Source organism: Musca domestica, unplaced genomic scaffold (genome assembly GCF_030504385.1).
Source record: "Musca domestica strain aabys unplaced genomic scaffold, Musca_domestica.polishedcontigs.V.1.1 17, whole genome shotgun sequence".
Taxonomy (NCBI): domain Eukaryota; kingdom Metazoa; phylum Arthropoda; class Insecta; order Diptera; family Muscidae; genus Musca; species Musca domestica.
Genome location: NW_026712230.1, coordinates 10,929,618 through 10,949,198, shown reverse-complemented (window position 1 = coordinate 10,949,198; position 19,581 = coordinate 10,929,618). Strand labels below are relative to the sequence as shown.

The 19,581-nt window shown below is 36.0% G+C and overlaps 1 protein-coding gene across 3 annotated transcripts; it reads right to left on the bottom strand.

Annotated features, from left to right (window-relative positions):
* Positions 1-9,486: 9,486 nt before the first annotated feature.
* LOC131801711 (uncharacterized) lies at positions 9,487-14,191 on the bottom strand. Of its 3 annotated transcripts, XM_059120644.1 has the most exons (4): positions 13,837-14,190; positions 13,652-13,758; positions 10,166-10,286; positions 9,487-10,107 (listed from the first exon to the last, which is right to left on the bottom strand). In XM_059120644.1, exons 1-4 carry the CDS (start codon positions 13,871-13,873, stop codon positions 9,860-9,862), a joined length of 513 nt encoding a protein of 170 aa, XP_058976627.1. In that variant the 5' UTR covers positions 13,874-14,190; the 3' UTR covers positions 9,487-9,859. The 3 variants fall into 3 exon arrangements, with proteins under 3 accessions (XP_058976627.1, XP_058976628.1, XP_058976626.1); XM_059120645.1 differs by having other exon boundaries at positions 13,648-14,191; XM_059120643.1 differs by having other exon boundaries at positions 13,652-14,187.
* Between the last annotated feature and the right edge of the window lie 5,390 nt (positions 14,192-19,581).

Sequence of the window (19,581 nt, the reverse complement as noted above, 5' to 3'; positions counted from 1 at the left end):
CGCAGAATATCATCAGAATACAGTTTAGCATTTTTCCCCGTTGTCGTTGCTGTTGCTGTTGTAGAGAACGGGATTCAGAATCCAAAGAAATGATGAACGTTTAAATGAACTAACAATCAAATGACGCAAATCAAAGGCAATGCAGCCGATGATTTGAACTAGACGTGTTAATTCATTAATATTCAAAGTATTATTGGCATTATATATCATCTATGCACGTGCCTATATTTCAAATCTTTTTCAAAATGCGCATACACACATATATATATACGTACGATGTATTGTTTTCAAACAATATTGGGGACTTTTAAAATATGAAAATATATAAATTATTATGGTTTTGAACTGTCACAGACTGTAGTATATTTTAGGAACTTCAAATACCAAATTTGAAACAATTCCGATGAATAGTGTCGCTAAAATCATCAAAATACCGAATATCGGGAGGTACCGTTATATGGGGGCTATACGAAGACGTGGACCTACATGGCCCAATTTCTGTTTTATCCGGTAGTATCAGTGGGGTCTATACGAAGGACCTGGACCTGCATGCACAATTTTCTGGCATAGACCGTAGTTTTCATTACGAACTCTAAATACGAAATTTGAAACAACTCCGGTGAATAATGTCGCTAAAATCATCAATATACCGAATATTGGGAGGTACCGTTATATGGAGGCTAAACGATATCGTGGACCTATATACCGAATATTGGGAGGTACCGTTATATGGAGGCTAAACGATATCGTGGACCTATAGAGACAATACTCTTAGAGGAAGGAAGGAACTTTTTTTGTGGATTTTCAGACAATTTCATTGAACTATTTAGCAACACTCAGCAAAATACAGAATGTCGGGGGATGGGGGTACCGTTTTATGGGGGCTATACGAATCAAACTTGACCTGCCTGTAGACAAATGACTGATCTGTGCAAAATTTTAGCTTCCCATCTTAATTCGTTTTGACTCTAGCGTGATTACAACAGACGGACGGGAAGGGCTAAATCGTTTACGCTGATCAATAATATACAGGGTTGTTCATATTCGACGGACCCATCTGGCAACGCCATAACTTTTGACAGAGATGTCACATCGCTTAATGACATACCGCGTTTGAAGCGTTAGTCCAAGCAGATTTTTGCCATGAGCCAATACACGCCACGCGAGCGCTCTGAAATAGTTGAAATTTACATTCAACAGAAGAAGTCAATTGTGAAAACTCAACGTGCTTTTAAAACATTAAAAAATGTGAGAAGTGAGCCTTCTTAGAACACCATTAAGCGTTTATACGAAAAATTTTCGACTGGTAAGGCTCTTTCTAATCCGAAGAGGCCATATAAAAGTCGACCAAGGCGATCGGCCGAGAATATCGCTGCCGTACGAGCCAGTGTTGAGAAGTGCCCAAGAACATCCCAAAAACGCCGTTCTCAGCAGTTGGGCATGGCTCCACTTTACAACGGATTATTCGGATTGATTTGCATTTGTTCCTCTACAAAATTCAATTGACGCAAAGAATGTTGCCTGCAGACAAGCCTGGTCGATTGAAATGGGCCCAAAAAAAACATGGGTTCGTCGAATATGGGTAACCCTGTACAGGGTGAGATGAAAAAACTGCAACCAACTTCAGACTGCTGTCATTTCTAAGCCACTAGTCCCACAGCTGTTATGATTATTCCAGTGACAGCTCATTATATTGTTTACAAGCGTACAAAATCATTTTGGTGAGAATTTTCCAGAAAAAAGTTATTCGTGATGGAATTCAAGCGTGATAGTGTGATTTCTTTATATTTGGCTGGAAAACCACAAGTGGCTATCGTTAGAGCACTCCAGCATTTTAATGTAAATAAATCTTTTGTGTCTCGCACCATCGCCCGTTACCGTGATACTGGTAGGGCCGAACTGCCGAATTTGGTTTTCTCCGATGAGAAAACATTCGTTGTCTAGCTGTTTGTAAACAAACAAAATGGCCATGTTTACTTGCCAAAGAGGTCAGCTGAACGTGTGCACCTTCGTTTGGCCACCAGAACACAAGCGCCGGCCATGGTGATGGTTTGGGTCGCCATAACAGCCGATTATTGCTCTCCGCTCATTTTAATCGAACATGACATCAGGATAAATGCCGAATATTATCGCAAAAAAATTCTGGAGAGTTATTAAAGCCTTGGGCACGCAATAATTTTGGCCGCAGACCTTGGACATTCCAGCAGGACTTAGCACCATCTCTCTCAGCAGGCTCCACCCAAGAATGGTTACAAAATGAGGTTCCTCGTTTCATTTCCAGTGCACAATGGCCACCAAAATCTCCGGATACCAATCCGTTGGACTATTGTATCTGGAGTATTTTAGATCACCTCAAGAAAGCGCTTCGCCGGGAATGGGCCAAAATAGCACAGAACAACATTGGCCGTTTGAAGTCCATAATTCGTGCCAAAGGTTACCAATTCGAACAAATCTAAAATTATTTAAGTTCTGATGCTATTTCCGACATTTTTTGCTCTCATTTAATAAAATTTAAAAAAAAATGTAAAAATTATGGCATATGAATGTAAAATTATGGCATAAGGTTGTCAGGGTATTATGTCTTTGTGCATTTGTTTGTAAAGGGGAAAAAGGAAACGAGATAGACCATAGTTCCTTTCGATGATCTGCATAGAATCACATTCTGAGACGATTTATGCATGTCAGTCCTCCTGTCTGTCTGTCCATGTATTTTTGTACACAAAGTACAGTTCTCATTTATTATCCGATCCAGATGAAATTTTGCACAAATCATTTGTTTTCCCCAAGGACAAACCCTATTGAAATAATCGGTAAAAATTTAGATATAGCTCCCATATATATCTTCGTCCGATTTGCCTTTTATTGTGCATCAAGCGTGTAATATCAGCCCGAATAGTATGGAATTTTGCACATACAACCAACTTAGTCCTGAAAATAAGTATGATCGAAATCGGTTCAGATATAGGTATAGTTCCCACATATATTGTTCATCAGATTTGTTATTTTTGTCCTCCGCAGCCGTAATATGCACTGCGTAACAACGATATTCAGGGAAATATATCAAATATAGCTCAGAAATATCTTTGCCAAATTTTATCGATATCGGTTCAGATTTGGATATAGCCCCCATATATATCTTTATCCGATTTCAAATTAATTGTGCACCAAATGGGCAATACAATTCCGAATTTAAAAGATACAAATGCTTCGGCATATTTATTCCTTTGAACTTTCTTTACTGGTTTTATCGCACCCTGTATATACTTTGTTATCTACAAAATTATTATTATTACAAATGGAATGACAAACTTAATATACCCTCCATACTATGTATATATGTGTATTTATATACCCATTCTCAAAACATAAATGGAATCATAATTTTTTTCTGTAATTCTCTACAGCCTCTAAAAACAATTTGAAATTTTTTAGTTATAACACTCTTAATCTCATTGCTGAACAGATTATGTAAGAACGTGTCACAAAATACTGCGGTTATTTTTACTACCAGTAGGTCATTAGAATGTCCGTGGATGTTACAGGTGTTCATAAAATGTTTTTTTTTTTTTTCAACTTTATTTGCACTGGGGTTTAAAATAACCGACAAAGAGCAGTACGATCTCGCACAGTCTCGTACATTAATAAAATCAATTTAATTTCGTACATCTTGATTGCATCGTGATTATATGCACGTATTTCCAATATACGAATCATTTATAAAGAGCGGCGATAAAGGAATCTTTGTAAAACAAATTGTTAGTTAATGCAGAGCGATAAAACAAATAACTTTAAGACTGCATATTTCGACATTCTTTCTTTCTTTCTTTATTCAATTCATACTTAATACTAAAGCCTCCAAGGCCAATTAATTGTATTAATAAGGTACTCAATACCAAGTAGAAAAATTCAAAATAACTTATAATTAACTATAACATTATTAAAAAACAAATTATAAAAGGCTCCCCAGCCAAAACTACAAAAAAAAAGAACAAAAGTAAAAAAAATGAGTCAATAGAGGCAAAATAACCAACAACAAGCAATTAAATTTTTTTAAGAAAGGTGAACAATAAAGGCGACGATAAAAATAATTTAAAAATTATTATTTAATAATTAAAAAAGAGTAAAATGAAGAAAATAAAAGCTCAAAACAACGAAAATAAAACTAATTGGTATATATACCGGGATGCAGGACATGTTTCAACACTTTCAAACGAAAGGCATTATTAGAATGGGAAAAAATTCTAAGCTCAATAGGTAGATAATTCCACAAGCGTGCAATACGTACAATAAAAGACTTTTCAAATGTTAAGTTATTTATTCTGGGTATTAATATCTGAGTACTCCTAGTTGACCTGGAAAAACTGAACATGTTAGCCAGAAACCTAGGAACACCACCTCTGATAGTTTTGTAAAAATAATGCAATAACTTAACAGATAAAAATTGCTCAAAAGAAACTCCCAGGAAATCTATAACAAAATTTGAGATATGATCACGTTTCTTCAAGCCATACACAAATCTTACGACAGCATTAACTACACGCTTAACTCTTCAAGAACAATTTATTCTGATACTTCAAAAACACAATTTTTTTTAGAATCCTTTCAAAAGGTATACATTTTTAGAAGTTATTCTACCCTTTACCAAAGTATGAAGGGTATATTAAGTTTGTCATTCCGTTTGTAGCACCTCAAAATATCCATTGTACAAAGAATATATATTTTTGATCAGCATCAAATTTGATGTCGATTTCCCCATTTCCGTCTGTCTGTCTCCACCATTCTATGGAGGATATATTAACTTCGTCATTCCGTTTGTAACTCCTCGAAATATTTATGATAGACCCTACAATATTCTGGATCAGCGTAAAATTATAAGACGATTTAGCGATGTCCGCCTGTCTATCTGTTGTAATCACGCTATTTTTCGAACGAATTGAGATAGAAGGCTAAAATTTTGCAGACATGTGTAATTTGCGTAAGCATGTTCCTAAATGGGCCAAGTCGGTCCACGTCTTCGTATAACCCCCATATACCGGTACCCCCCTTTATTCGATATTTTGATGATTTTAGCTACATTATTCACGCTAATTGTGGTATGTAATGGGAGCATATGCATAAAATTTTGTATGCAGGTCCACGTCTTCATATATCCTCCATATGACGGTACGTCCCGATATTCGGTATTTCGATGATTTTAGCGATATTATTAACCGGAATTGTTTCAAATTTGGTACTTGAAGTTCGTAATGGATACTACAGCCTAAGACAGAAAATTATTTGCGCAGGTCCAGGTCTTCGTATAGCCCCCATATAACGGTACCTCCCGATATTCGTATTCCATGTTTGTAATGGGTACTGCAATATATGCCTAAAACTTTCGCATACAGTTTCACGTCTTCGTATAGCCCCCATATAACAGTACCCCCCTTTATTCGGATTTTTGATAATTTAAGTAACATTATTCACCGGAATTGTTTCAAATTTTGAATTTGAAGATCTTAATGGGTACTACAGCCTATGACAAAAATTACTTATGTAGGTCCACCTCTTCCTATAGCCCCATATAAAAGTTATCATTCAAACGGTATGTTTCGGAATTTTTTGAAAATTTTCAAGTTTCTTCCAAATGGTGTATCTGCACATAATGCATTTAGTTTCTGCTATGATTAACAATTTTTATACTCTCCACAATACTATGAAGGGTATGAGGGTATATAACTTTTTCATTCCGTCACTTCGTCATATAGCTGTACCCCCCGATATTCGATATTCTGATGATTTTAGCTACATAATTCACCCTAATTGTTTCAAATTTCGTATTCGAAGTTTGTAATGGGTACTACAGCCTATGCCTGAAAATTTCGTATGCAGTCTTCGTATAGCCCCATATAATGATTATCATTTAAACGGTTTTTTCGGTTTTTTCCAAATGGTGCATCTGCACATAATGCATTTAGTTTCTGCTGTGATTAACATTTTTATACCCTCCATAGTATGGAGGGTATGAGAGTATATTAACTTCGTCATTCCGTTCGCACGAATTGAGATAAAAGCCTAAAATTTTGCACACATGCGTATTTTGTCAGTCAGATGAAGTTCGAAAATAAATGTCATGTTGGTCCACGTTTTCATGTAGGCACCATAACGGTACCTCCCTATATTCGGTATTTTGACGATTTTAGCGATTGGTTATTTATATGATTTTAACAGTATTTTTCATAAAATTTTATTTATTTATTCTTTTATTTTTCCTTCCACACGGTGAGGGGTATTCAAAGTTTGGCCTGGCCGAACTTACTACTGTTATATATCTATTATATCTGCTATACTGCCAAATTCAAGGAATTTTAGTCCGAAAATTTATAAAATTGAGGAAGAGGGGAGAAATTGCTCGTTCTACTTAGGTTACTTTGTAATGCCAACTTTCAAAATGTCGATACACCTGTCTTCTATTTTTAGTTCTACTTTCATACTTTAGATAAAGCCAAAGAACAATGATGACTGCGGTTTTCTGGATTTTCAAGGTTTAACAGCATTTCCAAGGTATATTTGGAAATTTCTGGTTATTAATATTTTACTGCTCATTGTAAAAGGTTTTTTATACCCTCCACCATAGTATGGAGTGTATATTAAGTTTGTCATTCCGTTTGTAACACCTCGAAATATAAATTTTAGACCACAAAATGTATATATATTCTTCATCAGCATAAAATTCTATGTCGATTTAGCAATGTCCGTCCGTCATCCGTCTGTCCGTCTGGGAAAATCACTCTATCTTCCGAACAAAATTAAGTATGTTGATAAAAATTCACTCAAATGTGCATTATGTCTGCAGGACTTTTGGTATTGAAAATGGGCCATGTAACTAACGGAACTATTTCAAATTTGGTATTTGAATTTCGTAAGGAATACTACACAGAAAATTATGTGTACAGGTCCAGGTCGTCGTATATACTCCAATATATTGATGATGTTAGCTACATTTTTCAACGATTTTTTTAAGTTTTCAATTAAATATTGTACTGGCTTATGACAAAAGTAACCTATGCAGGTCCATGTCGTCGTATTGACTCTAATATAACCGCTACATTCGGTATTTTTAAGATTTTGACAAAAGCGGATTTTATTTGTTTTTGAGAATTGCCCAATTCGTTCCAAATGGTGGAGGGTATTCAAAGTTCGGCCCAGCCGAACTTACAGCTTTTTTACTTGTTATTTTATTTGGTATTCTGTTATGGTGGTGGGTATGTTTTCCCTCATGTAATTTATTCCTCTTCAAAAATACTTGTTAAAATAATACGCACATTTTATATTTCAATTTTTATTGAATCGAGGAATTGGTAATTTGGCACTCAGTAATGTTTTTTTATACCCTACACCACATAGTGGTAAGGGTATTATGTCTTTGTGCATTTGTTTGTAACATGGAGAAGGAAACGAGATAGACCCATAGTTACTTTTGAGAACCTTCATAGAATCACTTTCTGAGTCGATTTATGCATGTCAGTCCGTCTGTCCGTCCGTCCGTCCGTCCGTCCGTCTGTCCATGTATTCTTGTGAACAAAATGCAGGTTATTATCCGATTGGGATGAAATTTTCCAAACAACATTTTTTTGGCCCAAGGACGAACCCTATTGAAATTGGTGAGAATCGGATCAAATTTAGATATAGCTCCCATATATATCTTCATCCGATTTCGGGTTAAATGTGCACCAAATGTCCACTATCAGTCCAAATTACCTGAATTTTGGCACACCCAACCGAGTTCGGCCTAGAAGCAAGTATATCAAATTTGGAGAAAATCGGTTCAGATATAGCTATAGCTCCCATATATATCTTTCATCCGATTTGATCTTTAAGTCCCTCACATTCCTACTATGCACTCCACAACCGTGATATTTGGTACCAGGTATTAGATGGAGCACAGGAATAGCTGTTTTAAATTTTATCGAAATCGGTTCAGATTTGGATATAGCTCCCATATATATCTTCATCCGATTTCGGGTTAAATGTGCACCAAATGTCCACTATCAGTCCAAATTACCTGAATTTTGGCACACCCAACCGAGTTCGGCCTAGAAGCAAGTATATCAAATTTGGAGAAAATCGGTTCAGATATAGCTATAGCTCCCATATATATCTTTCATCCGATTTGATCTTTAAGTCCCTCACATTCCTACTATGCACTCCACAACCGTGATATTTGGTACCAGGTATTAGATGGAGCACAGAAATAGCTGTTTTAAATTTTATCGAAATCGGTTCAGATTTGGATATAGCTCCCATATATATTTTCATCCGATTTCGGGTTAATTGACCACCAAATGGCCAATATCAGCCCAAATGGCCCGAATTTTGGCACATGTGACCGATATTAGCCTTAAAGCAAATACAACAAATTTGGAGAAAATCGGTTCAGAAACAGCTATAGCTCCCATATATATGTTTTATCCGATTTGGTGTTTAAGCCTCTCACATTCGTAATATGCACTCCACAAGAATGATATTTGGTACCAGATATAAGATACAGCCCAGAAATAGCTGTTTGTAATTTTATCGAAATCGGTTCAGATTTGGATATAGCTCCCATATATATCTTCATCCGATTTCGGGTTAATTGTGAACCAAATGGCCGGTATAAGACCAAATGGACTGAATTTTAGTACATCGGACCAAATTCAGCCTAGAAGCAAGTATATCAAATTTAGTGAAAATCGGTTCAGATATAGATATAGCAACCATATATATGTTTCATCCGATTTAGTGTTTTAGTCCCTTACATTCGTAATATTCACTCCACAACCGTGATATTTGGTACCAAGTATTAGATGGAGCACAGGAATAGCTGTTTTAAATTTTATCGAAATCGGTTCAGATTTGGATATAGCTCCCATATATATCTTCATCCGATTTCGGGTGACTGACCACCAAATGGCCGTAATAGCATCAATTTTTGGCAAATCCGACCGAAACCAGCTTAGAAGCAAGTACACCAATTTTAGTAAAAATCGGTTCAGATATAGCTATAGCTCCCATATATATCTTTCATCCGATTTGTCCCTCACATTCGTAATATGCACTCCACAGGTATGATATTTGGTACCAGATATCAGATAAAGCCCAAAAATAGTTGATTTTAATTTTATTAAAATCTGTTCCGATTTGGATATGCCTCCCATATATATCTTCATCCGATTTCGTGTTAATTGTGCAACAAATGGCCAATATCAGCCCAAATCACCTGAATTTTCGTACATAAGACCGAATTCAGTCTAGAAGCTAATACGTCAAATTTGGAGAAATCCGGTTCAAAGATAGCTATAGTTCGTAAAATGCACGATAGATTTTGATTTTGTACCAAACATCTCATAGAGCTCTGAAATGCCCTGTATAAACCTTTTTACGAGAGCTCTACTAAATATGCATAGTGGTGTAGGGTATCATATAGTCGGCCCCGCCCGACTTTTGAGCTTTCCTTACTGGTTTATTATTTCAAAGTTTTGTTTATAATTCAATCCAAAAATATATTTACAAATGTCAATGATAATGACATAAAATAACATCATCGATCTACACTTTTTTCTGTTCCAAATTAATAAATGAAATATTTATCAAACGAAATAACACAACACCCTTTACCACCTAACAAGACAATGTTTTACGGTGATAGCGATGTCGTTGCTGTTGGTGTTTGGGTGACAGGGGTCTAATGAACTCTTAATAAGGCGTTAATTCAAGTGGCCTTGGGCAGCAGTAAAACACGATTTGTGACCGCAGCGCTGGCTATTTTAGAAATTAGATGAAATTTTAGCAACAACAAAATTTCAATTGATTGCATTCTCCCAAAACCGGTTCGGTATCAAATGTCCAGTGAATCGATGGGTTTCATCTTCATGGTTATCACTTCATCGTACGAGGGTGGTTCCATGGTGTTCATTTGTAGGGGATCACGCACTACTTCACTGTAGAGGGGCAGTGAAGCGGAGGGTGGTAGATGGTATAACGGTCTAGATTCCTCAGCTGGATACTGTTGCATTTCAATGTCTTGCTCTGTACGAAATCGTTGGTACAGCTTGAGTGAGGGATACCAAGACAGAATAACCAGAACTATAAAGAGAGGATTAATATTGGAGATCAGGATATAATGTTTTTACTATCTACTTACATAACACTAGTCCTCCCATAATGGTAAGAAAAATGTTTCCATAAATGATCAAATAAATGATGATGACAACAACCGTTACGGTGGACATTATGAGCCAGGGCAGGATATATTTTGATTGGCGCTGCAAAGGGGAGCGAGAATCGTATTAGAAATCTTTAGAATATGTGACGTATATGTATGGGAGCTATATCCAAATATAAAGCGATTTCAAAATAATTTGAAAAATAAATTTATGGACCAAATTCCATCACTCATTCCAAGTTTCATTGGAAACTGATTCCACAAATACCTTAAGTTGGAAGAAAAAATATATAGGAGCTATATCCAAATCTGAACCGATTTCAATATAATTACGCCAGTTTACTTCTGTACCTATACATATGAGCATACAAACTCTCAAGTTCCAAGTGGAATTCAAAAAAAAATTATATAGCCTACGTTATTTTTAGGCGATACAGTATATTTGGAAAAATGTTCAGGAAAATCTGGTTAGCGGTTTTTGGGTGTATAAATTACAAACAATCAAATGTACAAACAGAAGAATATAGGTTCAAAAATATATATTTGTTAATGATATTCTGGAAATGCTCGAATTTTAAAAAATTGGGATTATACGATCAAGATTCGACTAAAATAAAGTCTGTCAAATTGGGACCAAATCGCTTCAAATATATCTATAGCGTCCATATATAAATTTCATTCGATTTAACCTTTAAGGTTCCAAATTAAATTATATAGATTTTGCATATTAGTTCCATCTCATATCAAATGTTAACTGTTCTTTCATATTAATACCCTCCACCATATATAGTATGGAGGATGTATTGAGTTTGTAACTTATTGGAATAATCAAAAATTATAAGTCGATTTATCCAAACGCAACGTGACTGAAAGCTAAGAAATTGCCAACGGTTGACCTTTCCCTCCAGGCAGGTTAAATTCGAGGATTAGCTATATCGTTTGCATGTAGTTCCAATATAAATGTACATCCTCTCATTTGGTATTTTTATGATTTTTGCCACAGTCTCTAGCAGAAAGCTTAAAATTCGGCAATTGAAATTTATAATGGGATTTCCTTTGATGTGTTTGCTGTGGCAGAACAGTGTCCATAAAAGTCCATGTCCATATAAGTCTATGTCTAGGTCCATGCTTGCCACAGAATTGTACCTTCCCACATTCGGTATTTGGACTTCGTAATGATAGAACTTACTACTGTGGCAGAACATTGTCCATATAAGGCCATGCTTTTGTATACCCCCATATTATTACACCTTCCGATATTCATTATTTTGACGATTTTAGTCATTGTTTCTAACGGAATAACTTAAAATTCGGTATTTGGAGCTCCTAGTGGATGCTATTTCCTATGACAGAAAATTGTCCACGTTTTCCTATAGCCCCCATATATTGGCACATTCCCATATTCGGTATTTAGATGATTTTAGCCACATTTTCCAAAGGAATGGTCTGAAAATCCACACATGGAGTTTACTTACTTACCTCCTGGAAGAGAGTCTACATTGGTCCACGTTTTAGTATAGCACCCCTATAACTGTATCTCAAGATATTCGGTATATTCATGATTTTAGCGACATTATTCACCTAAATGCACTTTATATACGAATACTCCTTATTTTTTTACCCTCAACCTTGGAAAGGAGACATTCGTTTGTAACAACTTCTGAACAGCATAATTCATGATAAGCATGACATTCTAAGTCAATTTAACGATGTCCGTCCTTCAGTCTGTCCGTCCGTCCATCTGCCTGTCTGGCCGTCTGTTGAAATCACGATACAGGCCACATTATTAAAATTTGGCACAGTCGTTTGTATTGTGTCTAGAATGGCTGGTCTTGGAAATAAGATATATCGGTCCACGTTTTTGGGGTACATACAACGGTAGATCCCGAAATTCAATATTTTAATGGTTTTAGCCACATTTTTTCACCAAATTATCTAAATATTGGTATTTGTAGTTCGTTATGAGTTCTAGCTTCGATGGCGGAACATTGTGTATATAGGTCAAGGTTTTCGTATTCCCCCATATAACGGTACCTCCCGATATTCGGTATTTTGATGGTTTTAGCCATTTTTTCACCAAATTATCTAAAAATTGTATTTGTTCTTTGTAATGAATTCCAGCTTCGGTGACAGAACATTGGTTATATAGGTCCACTTTTTCGTACACCTCCGATATAACGGTACCTCCCGATATTTGGTATTTTGATTATTTTTGCCACCTTTTTCAACGGATTTGTCTTCAAATTATCTAAAAATTGGTATTTGTAGTTCGTTATGAGTTCTAGCTTCGATGGCGGAACATTGTGTATATAGGTCCAGGTTTTCGTATTGCCCCCATATAAGGGTACCTCCCGATATTCGGTATTTTTATGGTTTTAGCCAATTTTTTTCACCAAATTATCTAAAAATGGTATTTGCTCTTTGTAATGAAATCCAGCTTCGTTGACAGAACATTGGTTATATAGGTCCACGTTTCCGTACAGCCCCGATATAACGGTACCTCCCGATATTTGGTATTTTGATTATTTTTGCCACCTTTTTCAAAAGGATTTGTCTAAAAAATGGTATTTGTAATTCGTAATGGGTTCTATCTCCAGTGGCGGAACATAGTTCATATAGGTCTACGATTTGAAAGTCCCATATAACGGTACCTCCGGAATTCGGTATTTTCATTATTTTGCCACATTCTTTAACGGATTAGTCTAAAAATTGGTATTTGTAGTTCGTAATGGGTTCGGACGGAACATACTATGCCTTGGTCCACGTTTAACGGTTCCTTCGGACATTCGGTATTTTTACGATTTAAGCCACATTTTCTAGTACATTTGTGTGAAATTTGGCATTTGTACTTTATAATGGGTCCAGACATTGTGCATATCGGTCAGCGGGTTCCATACAACGGTTAGGTATTTGATATTGGATATATAGACCGATATTCGGTAGTTTGATAATCGTAGTCACATTTTTCTAAGAAATCATGTCAAATTTGGTATTTAAGACTCGCAATTGATTACAATCGTTGTAGTGTTCAATTGTCTATGAGGCTCCCGTTTTGGTATGGCCCCCATATAACGCCTCCAACCACTATATTGTTTTTTGAAAACTCCAACTGCATTCTTTTACCAATCTTACTGGAGTTTGTAGTTTAAAGTGGAACACGATTGAATCCAGGTACTTTTGCATAAAAATGTTTTCTTTCCCTAATGGTGGAGGGTATTAGAGGAACTTAATGCCTTTTTACTGGTTGGTTATATTTCTGGATGTTTCTTATGTTCACATATTTTTTTTAACAAATTCCCATAGGCTTAGTTTGGTTTACTTTAAAACTTACTTAATTTTGTTACATTTACTGCATTTTTACACAAACATTTAATTGCACACACAAACACACTCACAAAAAACAATGTTTTTTTTGGCATTTACAGTGACATTGGTTGTGACAATTAGTCAGTCCGTCTTACCTACCAATGAAATACCCACGGCCAGTGTAATGGCCAGAGCCAACATTATCAACGTTAGGACCACAGTCCCCAGACAGACATTAGACTGGGCATCGCTGGGCAGTGCGCAGGCTGACATTCGGAATGTATAACAGATGTACATTAGTAGGATCGTAAAAAGATACACCTGGGTATAGCCAATCATTTTACCCATTCTATCCAGAACGTCATCTCGGAGGGGCAGCATTTTATTTTGGTTTTGTCTGGGCCTTTTTTATTCTCTATTCTTCTTCTTCTACTTCTTGTTTTGGACACCAAGTCAAAGTGCTGGACAGCCGGTCAAATTGCACAGCAAAGTGTGTGTTGTTAAGCCAATGAAAGAGGAAACTGAACTAAAAGTAGAAGACGAAACCACAAAAGCTACAAGACAAGCCAAAAGAATAGCGCAGCAGCTGGGCGAAATAGCTGCTAAACGCTTACTACCAATCGTAAATAAAACCAGAACAACAACAGCAGCAGCAACAGAGACAAAACTTGTTGCTCTGTGAAATTCGTGAAATGCATGAATTAAAACCAGAATTTGAATTTTAAAGCAGCCGCTTTAGTAGAAGCTGATGAAAGAGCAGCTGAAAAGAGATGCCAACAAAAATAAACAAAAATATTTTAGCATCGAAAATCAAACAAAGAAGAAGACACAAATCGCAACAAATGAAGCGGAACGAAAACGACAACGGCGATGGCTATGGCTATGGTGCGGGAGAATCATATGAGATAGGGGTATGTCGAACGAGCGAACGACAACTGCTGATGCGCAACCGGCAAAAAAGTCAATTGGAAGCTATTAACAATGGATTATGGCTATGCTTCCGTCATATTGGGTCGGCAACAGTCTTTTCTCGTTTGTAACAACAAAGAATTATCGGCCAATTAACATGTCTTTAAGAAAACCAACAACAAGAGATAAATAAAAGACAATTTGTTGTGAAATGGTTTAAATCGACGTTATTATCTTTGCGCGTAAACCATTAAAATCGTCATAAGATAATAAAAACCAGTAAAGAAAATCTTAAAGTCGGGCGGACGGACTTTATGATACCCTACACCACTTTGCATATTTAGTAGAGCTTCACATAGCAATTAAAATTTTTGGTGGGATAATTAAATCATACAAGCTATGATTGTAATTATAATTTAAGTTCAAAGGACTAACTGTGCCGAAGAATTTATATATTTTCAATTGAGGCTTGTATTGCCCATTTGGTGCACAATTAACTTAAAATCGAATAAAGATTTATATAGGAGCTATATCCAAATCTGAACCGATCTCGATAAAATTTGGCATATATATGTTTCTGAGCTGTATTTGATATATTTCCCTGAATATCGTTCTCACGGAGTACATATTACGGCTGTGGGGAACAAATATAACAAATCGGATGAAAATATATATGGGAGCTATAGCTATATCTGAACCGATCTTCACGACATTTGACGTACTAGCTTCTAGACTAAATTCGGTCATAAGTGCCAAATTCCATCCCATTTGGTCTAATAAGGAAATCGGACGAAGTTATATATAGGAGCTATAACCAAATCTGTCCGATCTCTATAAAATGTAGCAAAGTTATTTCTGAGCTGTATTTCATATGTTTCCCAGATATTGTTGTTACAGAGTTCATATTACGGCTGCGGAGGACAAAACTAAAAAAATCGGTTGAACAATATATATGGGAGCTGTAGCTGTATCTGAACCGATTTCGATCAAATTTGGCATACTTTCTTCAGGCTTAATTTGATTGTATGTGCAAAATTTCATACTATTTGGGCTGATATTACACGTTTGGTGCACAAAAAAGGCAAATCGAACGAATATATATATGGGAGCTATATCTAAATTTTGACCTTCAATTTTGATCTTCAATTTCAATAGGGTTCGTCCTTGGGCCAAACAAATGACTTGTGCAAAATTTCATCTCAATCGAATAATATGCATAAATCGAATGCACTTTTAAGCCCCCTTTTCACCTATCCAATTTTTTTTCCAACAAAATCTTAATGAATTGTGTAATTTACAAAAAGCACACATTTCATTTAATATTTCTAAAAAGAGGACTTTTTGTACAATTTTTATAATTTTGGTAAAACGAACAAAACAAATAACAATTAAAAAAAATAAATAAGTATAATAATTGATCGAGTCAGAGTTTTTTGTCTGCAGGCAGGTGAAGTTCGTAGATGGACTATATCGGTCCACTATATAGTATAGCCCCCCGATATTCAGTGTATTAATTATTGTTACAAAAGTTTCACTGGAATTGTCTGAAAATCCACACAAAAAGTTCCTTCCGAGTAGTATCGCACTATCGTATACCCCCAACGTATACCTCCAGATAATCGGAATTTCGATAATTTTAGACACATTTTTTAATGGAGTTATCTGAAGAGATCCTTCTGAGTACTTTACCGCCTGCAAGAGAGTTGCCTACATTGGTCCACGTTTTAGTGTAACACCCATATAACGCTATCCCCAGATATTCGGTATATTCATGATTTTAGTGACATTAATCACCGGAATTGTTGCAAATGTCGTATTTGAAGCTCGTAACCGGTATTACAGCCTATGACAAAAAATTAACTCAGAAGGACCACGTCTTCGTATAGCCCCCATATAACGGTTTTCACTAGATGAGTATTTTTTTCAACGAATTTTTTTAAATAAAAACCATTAAAGAAAGTCTTAAAGTCGGTCGGGGCCGACTTTATGATACCCTACACCACTTTGCTAATTTAGTAGAGCTGCGCATAAACAAATAAAAGTTTTTTATGGGAGAATTCAATCATACACGCTATGATTATAATTTAAAGTTCAAAGGAAAGGAGAAGCACTCGTATATTTTAAATTCGGACTTGTTTTGCCCATTTGGTGCAAAATTAATTTGAAATCGGATAAAAATATATATGGAAGCTATATCCAAGTCGGAACCGATCTCGATAAAATTTGGCAAAGATATTTGATATATTTCCTTGAATATCTTTGTTACGAAGTGCATATTACGGCTGTGGGTAACAAATATGACAAATCGGATGAACAGTATATATGGGAGCTATAGTTATATCTGAACCGATCTTCACCAAATTTGACATATTAGCTTCAATACTCAATTCGGTCGTAAGTGCCAAATTTCATCCAATTTGGGCAAATATTAGAAGTTTGGTGTACAATAAAAGGTAAATCGGAAGAAGTTATATATGGGAGCTATATCCAAATCTGAACCGATCTCGATAAAATTTAGTAAATGTATTTCTGAGATGTATTTGATATATTTTCCCAAATATTGTTGTTACAGAGTGCATATTACGGCTGCGGAGGAAAAAAATAACAAATCTGATGAACAATATATATGTGAGCTATAGCTATATCTGAACCGATTTCGATAAAATTTGGCATACTTATTTTCAGGCCCAATTTGTTGTATGTGCAAAATTCCATACTATTTGGACTGATTTTACACGTTTGGTGCACAATAAAAGGCAAATCGGACGAAGATATATATGGGAGCTATATCTAAATAATTACCGATTATCTCCAATTTCAATAGGGTTCGCCCTTAGGTCAAACAAATGATTTGTGCAAAATTTCATTTGGATAGGACAATAAATGCGAACTGTACTTTGATACAAAAATACATGGACAGACGAACAGACGGAGACCCAGAATGTGATTCTATGCAGATCATCAAAAGGAACTATGGATCTATCTCGTTTCCTTTTGCCTGTTACAAACAAATGCACAAAGACATAATACCCTGACCACATTGTGGTATAGGGTATAATGACCACCTTGTGGTGTAGGGTGTAATAAAAATTTCGACTCGGCCGAACTTAGCTGCTTTTTCCTTTTTTCTTTTTTTGAGTATATTGTTAAATGAAAATCTTTTAAAAATATTGAAATCGGGGGTGGGGTTCTATGGGAGTTATATAAAGTTGTGGATCCATATTAACATTATTTTGGAAGGACATCAGGGCCTCAATTCTTGTGTACCCATTAAGAACACTAAATGTCAAATTAAAATCCATTTTAATAAAAAGTGTACCTTAAATCTTCAAATTTCGGAGGTTACAGTTATATGGAGACAGTGCCTAAACGTGGACCAATCTCCACAATTGCATAATTATACCCTGCACCACATTGTTGTCAGGGTATTATGTATTTGTGCATTAGTTTGTGACATAGAGAAGAAAGTGAAATAGACCCACAGTCCCTTTTAATGATCTGTGTAGAAACGCATTCTGAGTCGATTTATGCATGTCCATCCGTGTATTTTTGTAAATAAGGTACGGGTCGCATTTATTGTCCGATCGAGATCCAATTTTACACAGATCGTTAGTTTGGCCCTATTGAAATTGGAGAAAAGGGTGAATAAATTTTTTGTGTCTCGTACCATCGCTCGTTACCGTGATGCTGGTAGCATAGCCCGACGTCAAGGAAGTGAACGGAAGAAAACAGCAACATCAGAAGAAATGGTTCGAAAAGTATAAAAAACGACAGTGGCCGAAAATGGCTCGTGATCTGAATATATCGCGAGTTGAAAGAGCCGAAAGTGGTGAACTGCCGAATTTGGCTATCTCCGATGAGAAAACATTCGTTGTCCAGCAGTTTGTAAACAAACAAAATGATCGTGTTTACTAGCACAAGCGCCGACCATGGTGATGGTGTGAGTCGATGGTCGCTCTCCGCTCGTATTAATCAACCGTGGAATCAGAATAAATGCCGAATATTATCGCGAAAATGTTGTGGAGGGTGCATTAAAGCCTTGGGCACGCAAATATTTTGCCCGCAAACTTTGGACATTCCAACAGGACCATCGCACTCAGCACGCGCCACCCAAGAATGGTTACAAAATGAGGTTCCTCGCTTTATTTCCAGCGCACAATGGCCACCAAAATCTCCGGATACCAGTCCGTTGGACTATTGCGTCTGGAGTATTTTGGAAAGCAAGGTTGGCACTAAAAAATACCAAAGTGTCGATCACCTCAAGCAAACGCTTCGCCGGGAATGGGCCGAAATACGGCAGAAGGCCATAATTCGTGGCAAATGTGACCGATTCGAACTAACATAAATTTATTCAAAAATTTGATGCTATTTCCGAATTTTTTTGCTTTCATTCAATAATATTAAAAAAATGTAAAAATATGTCGTTTGATTTTGTTGCAGTTTTTTATCTCACCCTGTATATATTTTGTTTATTTATTTATTTATTTATTTTATGCTAAGAAAATTTTCATTTTTAAAATATTTTATTTAATAACACATATGCCATAATGGAAAACAAAATCGACCACGTGGGCACCACGAGCACGCTTAAAAGATCATATTATTTTCATATAATGTAGCATAAACTCATATGCATATGCCCAGTATAGGCATACGAATTCCATCTTTGAGGTCTTCAATCGACTCTCAGTTGGCGACCGGTCCGTCTGTCCGTCCGTCCTTCCGTCCGTCTGTCCATGTATTCTTGTGAACAAAATGCAGGTCGCATTTATTATCCGATTGAGATGAAATTTTCCAAACAACATTTGTTTGGCCCAATGACGAACCCTATTGAAATTGGAGATAATCGGTAAAAATTTAGATATAGCTCCCATATATATCTTCGTACGATTTGCATTTTATTGTGCACCAAATGTGTAATATCAGCCCGAATAGTATTGAATTTTGCACATACAACCAAATTAGGCATGAAAATAAGTGTGCCATGTGATCGAAATCGGTTCAGATATAGCTATAGCTCCCATATATATTGTTCATCCGATTTGTTATTTTTGTCCTCCGCAGCCGTAATATGCACTCTGTAACAACAATATTTGGGGAAATATATCAAATGCAGCTCAGAAATACATATGCTAAATTTTATCGAGATCGGTTCAGATTTGGATATAGCTCCCATATAT